Source organism: Balaenoptera borealis (genome assembly GCF_965194805.1).
Source record: "Balaenoptera borealis genome assembly, chromosome: 5".
Lineage (NCBI taxonomy): Eukaryota > Metazoa > Chordata > Mammalia > Artiodactyla > Balaenopteridae > Balaenoptera > Balaenoptera borealis.
The window spans coordinates 58,147,655-58,169,786 of NC_138862.1; the positions used below are offsets into that span (position 1 = coordinate 58,147,655).

General features: G+C 31.6%; 1 protein-coding gene across 4 annotated transcripts in view; it reads left to right on the top strand.

Moving 5' to 3' along the window:
* The window catches only part of NECTIN3 (nectin cell adhesion molecule 3), a 187,793-nt gene that overhangs the window by 62,733 nt on the left and 102,928 nt on the right, over positions 1-22,132 (top strand). For 3 of the 4 annotated variants that reach the window (XM_082394720.1, XM_082394721.1, XM_082394722.1), the window contains exons 6-7: positions 13,865-14,003; positions 16,161-16,245. In XM_082394720.1, coding sequence (XP_082250846.1) covers positions 13,865-14,003; positions 16,161-16,245 — 224 coding nt within the window. Of the gene's footprint in view, positions 1-1,610; positions 3,445-13,864; positions 14,004-16,160; positions 16,246-22,132 lie in introns of those variants that run through there. The other variant, XM_082394719.1, reaches the window with a different exon arrangement.

Sequence of the window (22,132 nt, forward strand, 5' to 3'; positions counted from 1 at the left end):
TCCTAGTTCTGTGAAGTTGGATTATATGAGATTTTACTACTTTTATAGTAGAAATGATCCTGCAATTTCACAATTTTTTTTTTAAGATTGAATTTGTGCAGCTAGTGAATTTGTTCTCACAAATTAAAATTCTTCTTTGATTTATTTACTTACATATAATATGGTAACTAATTCACTTCAAGGTACTTGACTGGATTGCCTGTTATATTGGTTTAAACTCATAGGAAATTACTTATAATGTACTTGTCACATTTTACACTGTACTTGCTAAAGTTTTACTACATTCTATACATATGGCATTCCGTGATGAAACCTGTTTCAGTAAGTATTTTTCTTTAGCTTGTAATTTTAGAATAACTTACCCCCATGTAGATTTAGTATTTTTCTAACAATCACTTTTTAAAAGCTCTGTCAGTACCACTCATTTAAAAAATAATTATAGGAGATTACCATTTGGGTCATTTATTTTTTATCAATGAAGAAATTCAAGATTTTTAAAGTCATCCTTTCTTCAAACTCTAGAATTTTGTGTAACATGACCTACAAATACCACTTAATTGATAATTAACCAATCTTTAATTTTTACTATTTATGTTTAGTTGCTTTTTAATATTAATGGCTATTTACTCTGTAATCTAATGGCAATACACAGGATCATTTGCATCTAATATTTAAGTATCATTAGAATGTTCTCTCTAAAATATTAGCTGCTCTTTCTGAGACTCCATCCTAAAGCAATGTGACATTGAATTTTGCAGACATGGTTGAAATTTCTCAATTTCCTAAATGTTCAGATATCTTGCCCATGGAGTATAGACATGATGATGACATTTTTATAACACTATATAGTTTATAACATGTTTTTACTTTGTCTATTGGTCTCATTTGATAATAGCCCATCTGGCTAACATAGTTTAAATATGTGCTTTTTATTTTTTAAATCACTAAATAATGGTATATACTACATATGTCCTTTCTAAAAATTAAAGAGTTTTCTTTATTTAAGGAAAATATTTTTGAGAGAATTATTAAGTCAACAGCTTATACTATGGCCACTTAACAAGAATCTATAGTTTTTCATTCTTTTAAAGATAAGTTTAGCTCTTACAAAAATAAACTATATTAGGTAAAGATGGATATCAAGAAAACATATTTTAATTTTTTCATTCTTTTATTTTATTATTCTGTTATTTCCTTGTGCTACTGGCTAAGAAAATGTACATTTGAATGATTCGATTTAATTTTTTAGTAATGATAATTCTTAAGCCAGCTGTATATAGGACACTTAAATAATAGTCTTAATTTAAAAGAAAAAGTATTTCTTAGAATACAATATCACGCTTAAACTTGGAATAGAATAATTTAGGATTTACGCCATACATAATTTTTCATTCCCTTTACATAATTGGTAACTGACTAAGTCAGTTTTGTTATTTTTTTTTACATATAGAAGTATCACTACTTTCTAATCTTAAATTAAGAATGAAAAACTATTGTTACTATGAATATATTTTCATTAACTGTGCTGTCTTTTCAACTTGCTGCTGAATCAGCCTGCATTGACATTCTTTGCCTTTCTGTGTCTTGTCTATCTTTACCGTTTCCATTAGATCCTCCTACTACTACCACCCTTCAGCCTACAATTCAGTGGCATCCCTCAACTGCTGACTTCGAGGATCTAGCAACAGAACCAAAAAAATTGCCCTTCCCATTGTCAACTTTGGCAACAATTAAGGATGACACAATTGGCACAATCATTGCTAGTGTAGTGGGTGGGGCTCTCTTCGTAGTACTTGTAAGTGTTTTGGCTGGAATATTCTGCTATAGGAGAAGACGGACGTTTCGTGGAGACTACTTTGCCAAGAACTACATTCCACCATCAGATATGCAAAAAGAATCACAGATAGATGTTCTTCAACAAGATGAGCTTGATTCTTACCCAGACAGTGTAAAAAAAGAAAACAAAAATCCAGTGAACAATCTAATACGGAAAGACTATTTAGAAGAGCATGAAAAAACGCAGTGGAACAATGTAGAAAATCTCAGTAGGTTTGAAAGACCAATGGATTATTATGAAGATCTAAAAATGGGAATGAAGTTCGTCAGCGATGAACAGTATGATGAAAATGAAGATGACTTAGTTTCACATGTAGATGGTTCCGTAATTTCCAGGAGGGAGTGGTATGTTTAGCAGCCACTAAATGTGACTTAACTATGTACAATGTTTCATTCATACTAGTTGATCATTTTCAGATTGTTCATACTTTTTCTTGAGGAATAATAAGCTTTTCAACTTGATTTTCAAGCTTACTTTTTATATTCTAGTTTGACAAATGGAAATGTAAAATCTGGGTTCAGTGTATCTGAGCTGCTTTACAGTTTTTTTTTCAATGCTGTACTACTGTCTCAAGATTTAAATTTTAATGCAGAGTACTTTATTGGTCTGAGGCACACAGGTAAGAAGAAATGTCAACATTAAATGAATGACTTTTTTGGTACAAAAATTAAAAAAAAAAAAAAAAAAAGGTAACTACCTTTTGGCATTGTGTATTCAATGTTTACCTAAGACTATAATCTCAAGTAAAATGTTTGTTAAACATATACCTCTCAAAATTTATCACCACTAAATGATACTACATCAAAATTGACTATAAAACTCATTCAAGAAATGTTTCTGTATATTTTTAGTATACCAAAAATTCAGCCTGATGAAACACCTTTTCTTTTCAAACATTATTTTCTCTGTTTCTATACAAATGGAATCTTCACCTCTGCATTTTAATGAGCCTTGCCATAATTACTGTAGAGTGGCTTTTCAAAGGTATTTTGTTGCACTAAAAACTGTGGTAGTAAACTCAGTGAACATGATGTGTGGAAGAGCATAATTAGCTGATCAATATTTTTGTCCAAAATACATACAAGAGTAATAAAAACATGCCTTTTAAACATGATAATTACTATAATTTTTTCATCTCTGGAGGGCAATGCTTATATTGTCATGTGAACATAGGTTTTGGTACATGAAGTGGTAGTTTTGTTTTAATGATTTATGTCCTAAATATAAGAATAATAATGAAAAGATGGTACATAGTTTAATAGAGTGCAGAGAGAGCATTTCAGTATATGGAAAACCATGGGTAAAACAAGCATTGGAGTACCATTTTTAGAAATGAGACAAATATTTCAGCCAAGAATCTGTGCAGAGAATTTTGTAGACCATCTTGTTTTAGTCATTTATTCTTGATGTTGTTCAAATGGATACATATATAGGAAAAAAATAGAATAAACTTGGAAATTTGAGATTTAACAAGAAAAAATCTGAATTATAGAACCAATCACTAGCACTTGCTGATGGATATTGACAAACCATCCCCCTTTTCCTCCTAAATGTATGTATGTGTTTCAAGATTTTTGTTTTTCCAATTAAAACTGGAAACATCATGAGGTCCTTTTGTTTTGTTTTTTGTTTTTTACATAATTAAGTATATCCTTTCCAAAAACCATGTATCTTTTGAAAAAGAAATCTTACCTAAATCTTCAAAAGTGGATCTTCTTTGTTAGGTAATTAAATTGCTTCTACAGTGGAGTCCTATACAATTATAATGATGACAACTATTTTGAAGACCAAAGAATATGTTTTATCTGTTGATGATTCATTTGAAAAAAGGATTGTGTAGAATTGCCTTAGGTGTTTTGCCAGGGAGTTGAAATAGAAGTTAGCAGGAGAATCATAAATTAAATAACTTATTTTGTTAATAAAATGGCAAAGTAGGTCCTCTTTTTTCACCTTCCCAATCCTCATCAAATCTAAAAAAATGTTTTTATAAGGCAAAGTTCTAACATGTTCATAGAATTTTGCAAGTAGTGAAGGCTTTATTCTCAGTGATTATAACCTAGTTTCCTTTATTTTAACTAGCAGTATTTTGTGGAAGTTTGAAATCTATTTTATTTCTCTCCCTCAAACACTTAGTATAACAGTAAAGTGTTGGTTAAGGATACAGTTAAGTTCACTGATGTCTTGTTAAAAATATTTGGTTTAAATATGGCTAACCACTGACCAATATTAAGACTCTTTGGTCCCAATCATCGGAAGAAAAACTTTCTTGATAATACCTTATGATCGAAGTGACTTTATTTTTTTATTTAAATGTTAGCAATGATATGGCCATAAGAAAGATGAGTCTAAAACTTTTTTCCATGGAAGATGCAAATTTGTGGCTTCTTTGAGCAAAATATGCTCTTTAGAATAGTGGTTTGAAGTGTCATATGAATCTGAGAACGGTAATCCCATTTAGAATATTGTACAAATCACAACTTGAGTCTAATCTTAAGGAAATTAGCAATGTATTCCAAGAACTGTATTTTAAAATATAAATATCTACTTAGTGATCATGAACTTTCTTTTAAATAGTGGCCATTGTGTGGTTAGGGTTTTTTGTTTAGTTTTTGTTGGTTTTTGTTTTGTTTTGTTTTGTTTTTGGCAGTAGAGAGTGACATGGAACACTGCAAGTGAGTATTTGATATATTCTGCATCCTTTCTAAATCATTTGGCAAGCTACTAAAAGACTTCAGAATTTTAAGAATATGATATGATACTAGTGCTTAAGACTTTCTGAAGCATTGCACTGTTGTTTATTAGAGCTTTATGTATGTTTACTGTACATAGAGACTTGTTTGTAAACATAGTCATATTAATAAACAGTTTTTTTAATTACTTTTTGAATATCAGTAATGTGCACAGCTAATTGATGTATTGAACTCCTGCTCTCTTCTTGGAAAAGGTAGAAGAATAGTTTTACTTTATTTTGGCCGTGTTTATATTTATTACCTTTATATTTGAACTGGTTTTTCATTTTTGTGTTCACTTTAGAGTTTTCTTTCACAGTGGTTAAAGTACTTCAGTGATACAGTGGAGATGAATTCAACTCTTTGTTTTTCCCTTTTTTGCATTTTTATTAAAATATGTTGAAACTTTAATAGGCTAGGGGTTGACTTTAAAAGTGGTATTTGAGAAGTACTTTATAGTTGAAAGATTTAGTATTTTACCATGTGCCTGAAAGGTTTCTGTTTGATAAGTCTAACATTAAAGAAACCATTAGGGTTTTTCAGTAGTAGGTATTGCTTCTGATAGCCATATATAGGAAAGTAATAATGTAACCTGGCTGAATGTTAGCATAAGGGGCTATAGGAAGTACAATGTATAAGTGCAGAAATTGAGAGAAATGTAGCAATATTAGATGCAAAAACATCTGATTTTAGTTTGATTTTGCTTTTGGTAAATACTGCTGAAACAAAGTATGAACAAGAAGTTGTTAATGTGTGGAAGTAATCAATGTAAAGTGTAAGAAAGGAAGAAATGGTACCCATATTGATTCTTTAATTCTAACAGGGGAATGATTTACAGATTGGATTGTTTTTCCTATTTACTTGTTAATGTATCATCCATAAAAAGCTCTTTTCTCAAATTTTTGATATATTGAGATATATTTAGTTTTAATTTGTACCAGGGATTTTTTTTTTTTTTTAACCAAGTTACTTATCAGGTGGTAGCCCCAATAGCCATTCAATAAATCTTTAAATAAAAGTTTTTTTAAAAAATTCTTAAGAGGCATATTTCTGTTACAAGCCTATGGCTCTGGATTACCTTCTTTGTCCGCATTATTATTTTTGCTGGAGAGAGAGAGAGTGTGTGTGTGTAACCTAGTTTCCTTTAATTAATGATGTTTTGTGGAATTAGAAACCTATTTTATTTCTCTTTCCAAACAAGACTATATCAGGTTAAGGATACACTTAAATAAAGTTTGAGGAAGCATCTAAGTTGGCATGTTAACCATTATAAAATTTACTTTTAATTAATCATATAATTCCTCTCATATATACATATCATCAGTATGTATATACATTCTCCACAGTCATGAATTATCTTCTCTCTCTAGTCCGAGCAGTTAAAATAAATTTTAAATGTTAGCTGTGACTTTGACGTAAGTCAAATTTTTATATATTAGCTTTCAGTTTGGAATTAACGCATTTCATAAAATATTTTTTAAGTTGGCATTTAGTGTTTTTAACTTGTTGCTTGTGAGCTGCTTTGAGTAGGAATGACATTGTTTCTTATTGTTTGTAGTTACCTTCTCCCTGTTCCTCATTTCTGACATTTAAAATTATGGTACAGGGACTTCCCTGGTGGTCTGTTGGTTAAGACTCCACGCTTCCACTGCAGGGGGTGCAGGTTCCATCCCTGATTGGGGAACTAAGATCCCACACGCCACGCGGCTCGGCCAAAAAAATAAAATAAAAATTAAATAAACACTGTTATAAAACCTAAAATATTTTAAGATAAAATAAATTAAAATTTGATACATTTTTCCCCCTAAACTTTAAACTATTTTAGAGCAAGCAGCAGTTTTTTTCAAATAACGTACAATTTGACTGGATTAAGTTTGGTTTCATTCTTGTTATACCAATAAAAATTCATGCATGAAAGAATCTTTGGAATAGTGTACAGAGTATACCAACTTTTCTGTGTTTTTTTAAAAAATTGTTTCTGTTTATGCATTTCTGTTTTCTTCTATTCCAGTAAGCTGTACTTTTTTAAAGTACATGTCTACTTTGAGTTGAGTAGTGATAGGTTTCCATCAAGAGCTTGAAACCAAACATTGCTTACAAAAGCTTTTGCTATATATACCTACCCTTGGGGTCATTTCTTTTCTTGAACCTTGATAATAGTTATTTTATCATGTTCATTTCAATTTTGAAGGATAAAATATGATTTTTGTGATGTTTTATTTCACTTGCCTTTTAGTTAATAGCTGCTGTTTGTTCTGGCTGGGCACTATGGATGAAGCCTAGTGAAAGTGAGTTTAGCAGAATAACTTTAAAGTATAAATCTCAAAACTTGAAAATAATTCAAGGCCTTATTTCCTTTCATGCATAATACTTCTACATAGACATGATACCTAATTTCACAGTCTCAGTTATGAGAAATATCTCAGGGAAAACCTAGTCTTGAAGGGACAGTTTGATCTAAAAGCTAGAGGAAACAAGACATAGAGGCTTTGACCTTCCTGTTTAAAAAAAAAGTTATTATTAAAAAACATGCAATAGTAAGACAGAATAATGAAATGAATGTTCATGTACCATGTACCTGCTTCCGTTATTGTCAGTTCATGGTCAGTCTTGTTTTATTTAAATTTCTGTCTATATAATCCCTCCTGCCATTAGTTCATCTGTAAATATATCAGTATGTAGCTCTAAAAGTTAAGGAACATTTAGAAAAAGTAACCACAGATTCATTACCACACCAAAAATGAATAATTCCTTAATATCAAGTATCCAGTGAGTGTTCAAATTTCTAATCATATATTTTTGCAGTTTTAGCTAGTAACCAAATGTGATCCATACATTGGTTGGTTGAGATGTCTTTTAATCTGTGTGTTCTCTGTGTGCTGTTCCCCACTCCCGCACTTTTCCCATGCAGTTTTTTTGGTGAAGAAACAGCTTCATCTGTCCTGCAGTTTTCCAGTTTGGATTGTGCCAGTTGCTCCTCTGTATTTTCTGTAAGTTGACAGATCTAGAGCCTTGATAAGATTAAGGTTTAATTTGGGGGGCAAGGTTACTTCAGTGGTGGTATGTTCCTCTATCAGAAGGCACATAGTCTTTACCTCGTTTTCTTTCAATATTAGCAGGCATTTGATGCTCAAAGCCTAGATCTACTAACAGGGAACCTACATAATTTCTAGATCTATTAACTCTGTTTTTTTACCGTACCATGTGCTTTGATGTCTTAATAATTATGTTCATGCTGCTCCCTTTACCTGAAATACCCTTTCCTCCTTTTGCCATATTGGGAAACCAGTCCATATTCAAGGTCCAGCTCAAATTATAGTTTTATGAAACTTTTCCCTTTAGAATTAATAATTGCTGTTCATAATTCTTTTTTATCAACTTATATCTCCTCTATTGTAACCTCACATTTTATTCTAGTTATTATCTTCTTTAGATCAGTGCTCTTCAATACTCTTGACTGTGCCCATCAGTTAAAAATTAGTATGTACTCCTAATACGTATAAGTTTATAAACTATATATGTGCTACCATAGAATTTTGCTATATGCATTATAAAATATTCAAAAAAGACAAATTTTTAATCTGCTGAAATAACATTTTAAAATACTAATTATTTTCACTAAAACAGTAATATTTGGGTAAACAATATAATTGTGCTTCATTTTAAAAGTTAACTTTTTTTCTTGCTAAAACATTTTTGAGAAAACCATACAATTGAATGTGCTTCATTTTTTTTTAATCTTGGTTTTATACTTTTTGATTCAGTGATTCAAAGTTTTAAGTCCATGTTGAGTATATGTTAACACTTGTTTTTAGGTATGAAAGCTAAGCTACCTCTTGAAAACAAGTAGATTCAAATGAAAGAAGTTCATTGTTGGGAACCTTAACAGTTTTCATCCCAACTACTGTTTTTAGAGCTAGTCTTCATGTTCAAGGTGTTTGGTTTTTCAGTATCATGCTAATCACCACTCACATTAGCTATTTTAGCACAGTATGGGTTTAGTGTGAGGTTTGTTGTTAATAAGAGTGAATATAAATTTGTTTTATTTGGTTTCTAAATGTATTTGATTGGGGGGGGTTTGATTTGTCACATCTGATTAGATTGCCATGGTTTTATTTCATAATGTAACTGGTAAAGTTTATGTATTAGGAAGAAGTTATTTGCATTGCCATTTTTGTGGGGTTTTGTTGTTATTTGTGCCTACATTATTGGTGTTATCTTACATTCTGTCAGTTCTTTGCAGGAATGGCATTTACTTGGATTAAATGCCTACTAGTATATAACATGGATTAACAGATACCCTCACTTGGTTTATGAGTCAGATGTTCACCTGTCAGAGCACGCATATCATGCCTCCTTTACATTTTTGACTTTTAGTTAAATCTAGATAAGTTTTTAGTTCATTCAGCTGAGCTCCCATACATCACAATATGTCTGTCACAGGATGCTATGTTGAGAGGGACAACCAAGTGAAGATGTAACTGTTTACTTACTTTCATTCTGGAACTGTCCCACTCCACACTTCCTATAGGAAATTTTGGGTGCCCTGTGTGGCAGGGTGCCACCTGACAAGTGGACCAACTAGGGCTACCAGTGCCAATCCGTACTAGTACAATGGTAATTTTTATTAAATGCCCTCTCCCTCTCTTTTTTTAGAAAAGTGATGATTTCTTCCTATGCTTCATTGGAAAATAAATATTTTTATGGATTCTCTGACCCTACCTTGAGGCTTTTGCTCTATTGTGAGGACAGGAACTGTGTAAAATTTATCCTTGCATTCCTAGCACAAGGCCTGGCACATGTTCGGTTACTATTGGTAATTTGTTGGATGAGAAGCTGAGGAGACTGTCCTGACCCAAATAGAGGACTTTTATTAAAAAATAGTGAGATAAATATTTGGATGGATATAAAGGCTTAGATGTCATATTGTAAAGATAAGCATTAAAACAGCTATTGAAAAATAAAACAGTGGGACACATGGGGAAAATTTGGTAATACAGTAACATGTATTATGGGAATATATGAATTTAAACCCAAATGAAAGTTGGGAAGATAAGTTTGTAGGGTATTACATTAAGCTGTGAATCAATCCATGGCATCACAGAAGTTTTGGTGGAGGAAATGAAGAAAAAGAGGGATGAAACTTAACATCTCAATTGTTGGGATTTGGTGTTTTAATGTAAGTGTAAAAAGGGACTATGGATTTCTGTACTCACCCATTTTAAATGGTTTTAGCAAATTGCCAGAAACACGTATTTTAGTGTATGGAATAGTATTTAACTTTTTTTTTTTAATTAATTAATTTATTTATTTATTTTTGGCTGTGTTGGGTCTTCGTTTCTGTGCGAGGGCTTTCTCTAGTTGCGGCGAGTGGGGGCCACTCTTCATCGCGGTGCGCGGGCTTCTCACTGTCGTGGCCTCTCTTGTTGTGGAGCACAAGCTCCAGAGACGCACAGGCTCAGTAGTTGTGGCGCACGGGCTTAGTTGCTCCACGGCATGTGGGATCTTCCTAGACCAGGGCTGGAACCCGTGTCCCCTGCATTGGCAGGCAGATTCTCAACCACTGCGCAACCAGGGAAGCCCAGTACTTAACTTTTAAAAACTTTATAATGCCTCAGTTTCAGATGTGAATCAGGTGAGCACATATTTGAATAGCCTTTACGTAGGCTTTATTCACTTGTATCAGAGTGATAACAAAGATAAACTTTAATTCAGTTTAATATCTGTAATATTTATGTATATTTTTTCAAAAAATAATGAAAGTTATTTCTCATATCTGTATTAAATTTTTTGTATGATTTGTAACTGATTTTTGATAGCTTTCTCCATAAGACATATGCATGGTGTCTTTTATTATGGATAGTATACTTTGGTTGTATTGAGGAATGCTGTTTTTCTGTTTTTGGAGGTGAGTTTCCAATGTATATGGGTTAATAAGCAGCTGTGATAACAGAAAGATATTCTTTTGGGAGACATGCACCAATCCTTTAATACTAAATATTTTAATGCTTTTGTCTTTTTGTTTTCTGCTGCTTGGAAGCATACAATTAGATTTAGTAGAACATCTCCTTAGGTGATGGCAAGGTAATGTTGCTTCATGTCAGTCACTCAGTAAACTAGCTTAATGTTTAAAAATGCCAAATTTTTATACATTTGCTTAGTTAAATTTTTTTTCTCCTTGTAGTGGTTTTGTTGGAATATAGAGTCTATGTAGATTATGAGGACAGGGATGTGGGGAGGCAGTGTTGGGGCTAAATTCTCAATTTTCGTCAAAATTCTTTGACTTGAATGCAAGAAACTTGAGCTCTTCCTTTGCATTTCATACTAGTGTTCATCACCCTTTAATACTTTTAAAATCTTAATACTCTTAAATATATTATTTCTTCTTTTCTCAGTAAGTTGAAGAATCAGAAAAGGAAATATGATATATATGTCATATATGTACTTAATCAGTTTACCTATGTAGAGTAGGATATCCAATTGGTAAATGGACTCTACCTAACTTTTCTTCCACTTCCTCATTTCAGCACTTACTAGCCTGTTCCAGTACTAAGAAGAGTTGTGCAAAAAATGTTAGAGATGAATAAAGAATGAATGGAACCAAGTGAAATAAATATGCTCAAATTAAGATGGAAGAGTTACAGTATACATACAGTCAACTCTCAGTTATGGAATTCTAGAGCTAGAAATTAGAAGACTAATGGGATAGAATTGGATAAGTAGACCGTAATTTAAATGTTTAAAGAATAGTATCTATATAGACTTGAGAATTACTTCAGGATATTAAAAATAGTATATATTCAGAGTTGGGAATTACATTAGGATATTAAAAGTCTGATTTTGATTTATTACTTACAAAGCACTACCAAATTAAATATTATTGCTAAGATTAAATGAAAGGCTTTCTTGTAGGAGGTGTGAGGTTTGATGAAGAATTTATAATGCTGTGTTGGGATTGAGTGATATATATATATATATAGATATATATATATATATATATATATATATATATATATATATATATATATAATGATGTGTTAAGATTGAGAATCTTAATTTGGGCTAATTATATTCAAAGAGTAACCTGAGTTTCTGAAAAATAATTTCAGAAGTATTACATAAATATGGTATTAACTTTGTCATTATCATCAAAATAAGAACACCCAAATTTAAATTCTCCACGCTTGGGCAAAAGTGATAGGACCACTTTATTCCTTAGCAAAAGAAAATTTTCCATTAAAGGGAAGTCTTTAACTAGTGTAGAATAGGTAGCATACTTGACACATTGGGATTTTTTATTTTTGCCACTGACAAGGTGTATGACCTTGGTCAAATAACCTTGGTCATGTAATCTTAATAGGTTTCAATTGGCCTGTTGTTAAAAACCGAATACAAAACTATAACTTACATGGTGGGAAAAGTGATAGTGTAGAAGAGAAGACTGGCCCTACATCATCCCAAGTCTTTTTTCTACATTTATAAGAGCAGAGTAATACTTGACTGGCTTGGTTTTCAAATCTTTTTCTCATGTAGCACATATTCAAATGGAGTTAGTAGTGATTAGAGAAGTGAGCAACAACACGAAGATAAACCAGATATGTATTAGCAAATGAGGGTAACATCCTGAACAGTGAAGCTGGTTATATTGTTTAAAATAATTGTATATTTTTAGATTCTATTCAGTATTTGAAAGATTATCAGATTGGGTTCCTTGGTGCTCATTGGTATAAGATTTTTAGTCTAGAATGAGGCTAATAAAATGAACCATTAATAAACAAACCCAAGATCATTAGTTTGCTAAAGAAATTTTTATAATTGGCAAGAAAGTAAAACATTGTTTTTAGCAATCGAAAACACCACATGAATCACATTTTAATATGAACAGTTGGGAAATGCTTCTAAATACACTATGTATGTATTTGGAAATACCATGATGGTAAGTAGGTGAAACATATTTCAAAACTGATAGGGCTTAATTCTATTTAAATTTGTCATGTATGGATTCCAACAGTAATTGTAATTATTTAAGGGTGTATATGAATGTCAATTTAATTGAAGACTAAGAGCTCTGCATTTCCAAATAGGGGACCCAAAAGGAGAGACTACGTTAGATGTTGCGAAAAACCATTCTTTCCCAAAAAGGGCTTACAGGTGGAGGTTTCTATCCTGCCCTAACCTAGCTTTATTTCACCCTGTGTTCTCTCCTATTCATTGACTGAAAGACCTTGGGCAGAATATTTAACTTTAGAATAGCAGTATCTTCATTTATAGAATGTTACCTTAAATATCTTTCTTACTGGTTAGAAAGATAAAATCGTGTATATTGAAGGTTCTTTGTAACTGATGGGTCGCTCCACAAAATTCAGTTATTGGATTTAATATGGCTGAAATTGTCAAAATAATACCTACACATAAGGATTGATGGTTTTGTCATATCCATAATACTTATATTTGAAAATAATTTCAGTAAATTCCTTTAATTGGGAGTTCATAAAGTAGGGTGACTTTTTTTTAGAATTGTGTGAAATGCTAACTACTAAATATGTTTTTAACATGCTTTCTCATAAAATTTTGTGGTGCAGACTGGAAAAGAGAAATTGGTATTCAGAAATGATAGAGTGTGTCTATAGCCAGGAGACAGGGAAGAATTTACATAATTTTGTAGTATAGACACTATCTTAAAGTGTAATTTGTATTAAATGTGTGTGAATTAAGGGAAGTTATCTGCAGCAAGTACTGTTTTAATAATACTTATATTTTAAAATCTTAGATTTTGCAATGTCACTTTTTGACTATTAGGTCTGGGATATTTTCTGTTTTTTAGTGTTGTTTTCCCTTTCTTGAAGGTTTTTGGTTTCTTTCATAGAATTTCTTTTAATAGAATGAAAGGTAAAAATCTATTCAATACATTGTTGGCTAACTCCATTAAGGAATACTGAATTTTTTGGGTTTTTTTATCACCTTTTAGAGTAAGAACTTAGTTTTCATCCTTTTCTCTATCTTCTTTTCTCATCCAGACATTCTTTGCCCGTTGACAGTAGATTCACTCATTGATACCTGACTGGGGATATTCTTTTCATAACTTTAAAAAAGTAAAGTTGGAGTGCTAAAGTGACATCTTGCAAGGAATAAATGTGTTAGCATAATGCTACAAAAAGTAACAAATCAAATTTGGGGTCTTCTAAGCTTGTGGTTGGATAACATACTTAATCAGTCCTTGCACATTGTAGAGATCAGAGGACACAAACTCAAGAACTCTTAAAATTGTTTGAAAAACCTAATTTTTGTTACTTTACAGAGGTTCCACTTAAGCAGACCTCTTCTATAGCTGTAGCTGGAGCTGTAATCGGAGCTGTCCTTGCCCTTTTCATCATTGCCATCTTTGTGACTGTGCTGTTGACTCCTCGAAAAAAGAGACCATCCTACCTTGACAAAGTGTAGGTAAATTTTTTGCTTGTGTTCAACTGTGAATATTCAGTATGTGGCAGTCTTTATCTTTACAGCTACTCATATGAGAAGTGTCTGAGGGATGGAAGTAAAGATACTGTTAGGTCTTTGTAAGATGACTGGTTTTGTCAGAAAGTCTGACTACATTTTGGTAAATAAACAGTTGCAAGGGGCTGCTAGAGACAAATATATTAGATACCTTTTTAACCTACAGTATATTACATATCTTTCCAAATGGTAGCATAATGACTCTATGTTGTCCTGCCTTCTGAATAAAAATGCAGGTCTTCCATGAAGTAGTTGAAAGACAGATATAAAAAATCTTAGATGTTTAAATTACTTCTTTAAATTGTTTATGCCTGTCTTATGTATAGATATAACTAACTTTCAACTGCCAAAAGTTATTTAATACATTGAGTTTTAAAGCTTTTATCTTAAAGAAATTTGGTTTTGGTGTATTACAAAATGTGCTTTTATTTAAAGAGAAAGCAATGTTTTGGACCTAATCATGAGATAGAATTATAAAACAGAAATTGCACTCTGTTGTATAATCAAAAGACCGAAGTCCCAGTTCACTTAATTCCATCAGCAGCTTTTGTTGCTTCATCTGTGAAATGTGAATAATACTTTTCCTGCTTACCTCATATGGCTGTGATAAGAGTAGAATAAGATGATGTTTATGAACTGTGAAGTTCTATACAAATGACATTATTTCTTGTGTGGTTATTAATGTTTTTATATGAGGACATGAGGCTGGCTCTGAAAGAATGTATTTCTTCTGTCTTCATAAATGCTTTGTGTATGTCTCAGCCTCTCTAATCTGGCACAGTTAGAGCACTGATCTTTTTGGATTAAGGACACCTGGGTGTTAGCTCTATTACGATCAAATTAGTGGTATGATCATGAACGAGTCACATCACCTCCATGAACCTTGGTTTTCTCACCTAAATAACTTATGGCATCTTGGAGCTATACATTTGCTGTGATTTTTGTTACATTAAAGGAAATAACTACTTTAAATAAAAGGACTATAAAATACCCTTTTAGTCTAATACCTGTAAGACCGGATTCCTCTAATATTTCAAGAGTATCTAGCTTGTGGTTAACTTCATCTTAGTTGCCAAATTATCTCAAGGTTTTCTATAATTTCAAAAACATAATTTACTAGTAGGCTAGTAATTACATCCATGTAATCATTTTATTTATTGTTTGAATTCTGTTCATTTAAAATATTATTTCATGCCCACATGGAGAAGTGAGAATTTGTAATTTCTTTGGCCTCTATAGCTTTCATCCTCTTTATGTTTTAATATAGGTAAAATTTTTATTTGATTTACTGATCTCAATTACTGAAAATTAGTTATCTGTGATCTTCAAAAGTAGGAGAATATATGAAAACTTATTTTCTAAAATGCAGAGAGCTACAAGATATATTTAATTCTATTTTTGTTGTAATGCAACAATTTAAAAATATATGAAAATACTTTTTTTTAGTAGATTAGGTCATTTTGGCAAAGATAAATGCATTCCCCAAGGATGTAATGGTCTCTTTATTTATTTCAGGTGCCAAGATTTATAATGGTTTGTAGATTGAAAATCTTAATTTACATGATGAATATTCTAAGAATGACCATGGCTTTTGAAAACTAATTATGGAACTATTTCCAAAATATAGTATAAACTTTTTTTTTCATTATCATTTTAAGATATAGTCTTTTGAATCACTTTTATGATACTTGGAGGAAAGTGTTTTCCATTACACATGTTTGACTATATTTAAAATGTTGGTAGGCATAAGTCATATGTAAAAATGTGCAGTACTTAATTAATCATATACTAGATTACTTGCTTAATAATAATGTTCAAAAAATACTTCTATTTGCTTCTTTTTTTAATTTTTCAAAGAATTGTTTATTTCAGATTAGTCCTAAACATTAGAACCTTTAAAACCAGTTCACTTTTTTGTTCCAATTATGATTGATTAATGGAAATGTAAGAACTGAATTAAACATGTATGCTAATACAAATATTAGTATGAGGAAAATATTCTCAAAACTTAAGCGAATCTTGAATGTTTCCCCCACCCACCTTTTTTTTTGTTTTTTTGCTAAAAGTGGCAATCGCATTTTTTAAACTTTTTAATGCAGGATCGACCTTCCACCCACACATAAACCACCTCCTGTGTATGAAGGACAGTCCCCCCCTTTGCCTCAGAAAGACCTTCTATATCAGGTAAGTGTTCCCGAGTACACGTAAAATAAAATGAAATAAAAAATATTAAGCAACGTATATTATTTGTTTCAAAATATTATCTAGTCATTATACATTAAATATTACATAATAATATATAATCATTTCTCTGAAACATTCAGGGGATCAAATTTAGTCTACAGATTGGTAAGAAAAGAAGTTATGGCCAGTATAGGTAAGACAAATCAACACTGTCTTAGGAGTACAAATATTTACTAGAAGCTTATGGCTGAAGACTTATTGTTAATAAAGTTTTATTGACGTACAGATCCATTGTAAAATATGCATTTTTATATAAAATAAAAGGTAGAAAAATTGAATGGTAGCGTATAATGTATGATGGAGAGGTTTTTCTCCTTGGCATATGTATTTTATTTTTGTTTATTTTTCAGTATATGCAAGGTTTTCAGTATATGCATCTAAGTTTTAGCATTCCTTTATTTAGCAACAAAAGGTTTATATTCCAATTTAAAATTCTGGGCATGAATATTGGGCCCCATTTTACACTTAACGATAATTTAAAATTTCTTTTGGAATCAGTTTACACTAATTCGTGTGAAAGTATTGATTCAATGCTTCTGTCTTAGATTCTATATCTAGATTAATATGCTCTACTTGGGAAAGTTTAAGCCATAATGCTTTTATTCTTAACTTTAATTGTCTTGTTTTTGCTTTTTTCCTCTATCACCCATGCAGCCTCCTGGGGCTCTAACCCTGTATTGGGGTTTTATTACCTGTGACACTATAATATTTTTCTCCTAAATTATGTCCTGTGTCTTCAGCTTGAGTAAGGCAAAGGAATATTTCTGTTAAGATGTTCTCAGCTTCCGTTCCTAGGTTGACCATATAATCAGTCTCCTGCCTGAGCATGGGGCAGGGAGGAGCATTCCGTGGCATGTGCACTCACTGACAATGGGCACCACCTTTGTCATCTTGCACAAGTTTGGTGTCTTAGGGATGAAGATGCGCCATCTTTACAGAACTCTTGTTTTCACATAAAGAATATAGCCTCACATCTTTTTTGGCAAATAAATTAACTTGACAAGTAGTGTGAAATGTCAACAAAATATTTAGCTAAAGGTGTTGTTAACTGCTGCAGATGGATAGCTGTCTTTCTTCCTCCACAAAGCTAGTCACTAACTGGAGGATTTCTAGATTTAGGTGTGGGAATTTTTTAAGAATGTTATTAGTAATTTTTTAGTACAACTCTAATTGCATGTAATTTTATTCTTGTCCTTAAAATCAGTTTATTTACTTGTTATTTACTATTTTCAAATTAAATATTTACAAAAGCTTATGAATTGAAAAAAAATTATTTGGCTCAGATCATGTGTCCTGGGTTTTAGTTAAGAAAATTTAATCTCTATATATGTAAGCGCTGCTAAATAAACACAAAAGGAAGATTTTTCTTGGATGACTTGACAGTGGTACAAACTGCAGTTTTTATCCTTGGAGTCAGAGAAGTCTTCCTGGATGGATCAATTTTGCAAGTAGGATTTTGATACATGTGATAAAATTACTCAGTTGTTGATTAGAGTAAATTGCATAATCACAAGCATAAATCTAGGTGGAAATGAACAGTTATGTGAAAGAGTAATGGAAATTTTAGAAAGGAAATTGGTGGGACAGCATCTGCAGTGGATAACAAACATTGGACTTTGGGAGTCAGAGACCATTTACATTTAGTACTATTGTGACTTTTTCCTCATCTGTTAAATTAAGGTGAAAAACATGATTGATTGTTTCCCTCTTCTAGCTATAAAACTGAGTCTATGAAATATTGCTAAGGGTCAGCTGGTTGCTGTCATTTTGCTTAGGAGAGTCAAAACTTGAGTTGGAGATGAAATAATTCTTAATTCTATAAAGATTTTGAGAATAATTTAGGCTAAAATCATTATCCATCAGTAAGATAATTTGTTATGATTCATGTGTTATAATGTCGTATGTTAATTATATGGCTGTCTGCGTTTTAATTAATGTTGTGTTATCAAAATGCAAAATACATAGGACTGTTTCCTGGTTACCAAGAAATCTGTAAGTGTGTAATTACTATCTAATTATTTTCATGCAATGGTAGCGTGCTGTAATAGTAAATGCCTTCATAATGTTCCGCTTCAGTAGATAACTTGTCAACTTTAAACTCATGAGGTAATTCCTAATTGAAGTCATTAGTCCCTAGCCCTCACAGCCAGGCCATGCTCCCAAATATTACCATGGCTTTAAGGAAGAGAGTCCCACTTGTTCTACCCCATCAGTGTTCTACCCTTGGGAAACCACAGAAAGAAAGAGTTCCTTACTACTTAACTTTTGTCTCCCCTGCTTAACCATTACTTTTGTGATGATAGTGCCAAAACTCATACCTGAGAATTTTCCCTCTAAATATAAGTTAGGAGGATGAGGCCTGGTATTGTGAGGAGGTGATTTCCTTGAGTGGGAATGGAACTATTACCATAATGCAGAGAAGATGCATGGAGGCACACATAAGTATGAGGGAAATAGAAGAAGAATGTCTTGCCTGAAGGCAAAGAATAATTAATACCGCCAGCTTGTCATGTTATTAGTTGATAATCCTAGAAAAGTGAGTCTTCATTTAGGAAACAAATACTAACTCAGGACATTTTATTTTCTTAACATTATAGGTAATAAGTAGATATATTTTTGGTACAAAAAAATCCAAATACTACAGAAATTTAGAGTTAACGGTTAAAGTTCTGTTTCATCCCCCTATCCCCCAACGTATTATTTCTTTCCCTAGAGGTCACCATTGTTAGAAATTTAAATATCGTCCCAGACTTTTTCCACAAGTTTACTTTGAAGTATACATTGTCCATATTTACATCTACAAGTAGTTTCTTTAAAAACATAAATGTGGTCATAGAAATTGCTTTTTCCACTCTATTACCAATATTTTTCAGAGTGACTAATGTTGCCACCTTTATCAAAATCCTCTGGGTTATTAAAAATGAAGATTCTTGAACACACATTCAGTTTTACTGAATCAGTATCCCAGGGCTTGGAGACAATGGGCATTTTACCTAGCTCACCAGGTGAATTTTAATGCACATTCAGGTTTGAGAACTATTGCTATTTCTCTGTCTGGTTCTTAATGGCTGTAATAGTATTCCATTGTGTTGATATACCACAATTACTTAATGATATTCCTAGGTTTTTTCCCTTTTTTTTTTTCTATTACAGTAATTGCTGCATTGAGTGTACTTTTATATACTTTATTGTACACATGTATTTATAAAATATATGCAAAGAAATAGAATTACTGTGAATATTTTTTACATTTAAATATGTGTCACATTGCTGGCCAACCTAGCTGTATTAATTTATATTCCCATAAACAGTATATTAAAACCCATTTCCCTCTCTAATACTGTTTAGTAGAACTTTTGTTGTTGTTGTTGCCAGTTTGATAAAACTGGAAAAATAGTTCATTTAAAAGCTTCATAGATTCCTGGAAGAAGTTTCATAATTGATTGCCTATTTGTAGTTCTATAAACCACCTATTTGCATCTTTTTTCAAATTTTCAGTTACTTTTTGAACTTTCCTTGTTAATTTTTTAGCAGCTCTTTGATATGGACAGTAATCTTTTGTCTTATATTCATCTCTTTTTTTTTAACTTTATAGTGTCTTATACAGAACGTTTAAGTTTTTATGTAGTTAAAATCTCTTTATCTTTTTCCTTATAGTTTCTGGAAGTTATATATTATCTAAAAAGACAATTTCCCCCTCTCTCCCTGATCTGAAATGTTAAAAAATCATACAAAACTCTTCACAGTTTTATGGGATGTTTTATTTTATTTTAAATAATTTAAAACTTATGTTTGCTTATGATATAAGGTAGCGACCTACGTTTTTTCCCCAATGGTATAAGCAATTGTCCAAAAATTATTGAATTGTCTGTCCTTTTCTATGATTTGAGGACACTTTTATCCTAAAATAAGTTCCCATATATATTAGGTATATTTCTGAACTCTTAGTTCTGTTATGTTGTTCTGTGTTTCTCTTCTTAAAGCAAGACAACACTGTTTTTTTTAATTTACTTTTTATTGAAGTATAGTTGATTTCCAGTGTTTTGTTAGTTTCTGGTGTACAGCAAAGTGATTCAGTTATACGTACATATATATAATATATATATATATATATATACACACACACATACATATGTGTGTGTGTATGTATATATATACTTTTTCATATTCTTTTCCATTATGGTTTATTACAGGATATTGAATACAGTTCCCTGCGCTATACAGTAGGACTTTGTTGTTTATCCATTCTATATATAATAGTTTGCATCCGCTAGTATTTCAGCAGAATTTACTATCTGGAAAAATTATGATTTTTTTTCCCCAGTAATTCACTATCATATATCATAGTCTTTAGTAAATTTTTGTAAATGTTCATCGCAGAGTGTTGTGGAGGAAGAGTGTTTCTACATTTTTTTTTTTGAGTGGCTAATACATGCAAAACAGTATAAAAGGGTATTTTCTGAAGTCTTACTACCATTTTCCATTCCTACTTACCCTACCCCCACCACCTCCTACAGAAAACCATTTTTATCAATTTTTTGTTTGTCTTCATATGGTTTATGTAAAACATAGACAAGGAAACACACACACATTTTATCTTTTCTTGAATAAAAGGTAACATATATACACTGTTACATACCTTGCCATTTCCTCTTAAGATATACTGGAGCTCTTTCTTTTTGGGGTAAAAATCATTCTCATTCTTATGTCTACTAAGATTCTAATGTGTATATATTACATAGTTTGTAATGTCAAAATATTTTAATAAACCAGTAATGCTGCAGTGAATAGCTTTGTATATATGCTATTTTGTATCTATGCAAGTATAATCTGTAGGATACATTTTTAGACTTGATCTTGCTACATCAAATAGTAAATGTGTTTATAGTTTTTATAAGTACTGTCAAATTGTCCTCTATAATATTGCACTGTTTTGCACTCGTGTGAGTAATGTTTGAAAGTGCCTGTTTCTCCACATTCTCACCAACGGTATATGTATTCCACTTGATTATTGGTAATCTGATAGGTGAAAAATAGTAAATATATAATTGCAATTTTGCAATCTCATTATTAGCGAGTTTCAGCATCTTTTCAAATTTTAAAAGATCATTTTTTTTTCCTGCAAGCTGCCATTCTTTTGTGTGCTATTTAAAAATTTTATAAATAGATATGAAAATTTTTCGTTTTGATTCCAGCATGAATAATATGTACATTGTTCATTGGTATCTAAATTTGTGGTATACAGTGTTAAGTAAGATGACTCATATTCCCATAGATTTATGTGATAAAATAAGATTGAAAAATTAAGAAACTATGTTATGACTAGAGCCCTAATATTATCAAATTGTGTGGCTTTAGAAACATGATGGTCCTACTTGTTATCAAGTTGTGGAGTTAGAGATATGTCCTCCAGGTATCTTAATTTCAGTTACTAATCATACCATATATCATTTATGGCTTTCTTGAACCTGTTCACCCTACTACTCTTTATAGTTTTATAGATTCTCATTATTTCTCCTCAAAACTCATCTTTCCAACATATCACTGCCAGTTTCCAATAGTATTTTTAGATAAGCTGTTTTTGCTAATTATTAATGGTCTGGTTTTCTCCCTGGATCTGAATATTTTAACGTGTTTCCAGATACCAGATATCAGTAGTTATGGGCTTTAGGGTCAGGGAGAAGGGAGAGAGGAAGATGATAAAAGAATTAACATTTTTCTTCCAAATTCAAGGAAACTAAATGACTGAGTGGAATATTTAAGTAAATGAGTCCTGAGTATTTCTAGGATGGTTTTGCCCTAGAGTAGCAAAGTTTTCATCTGCATA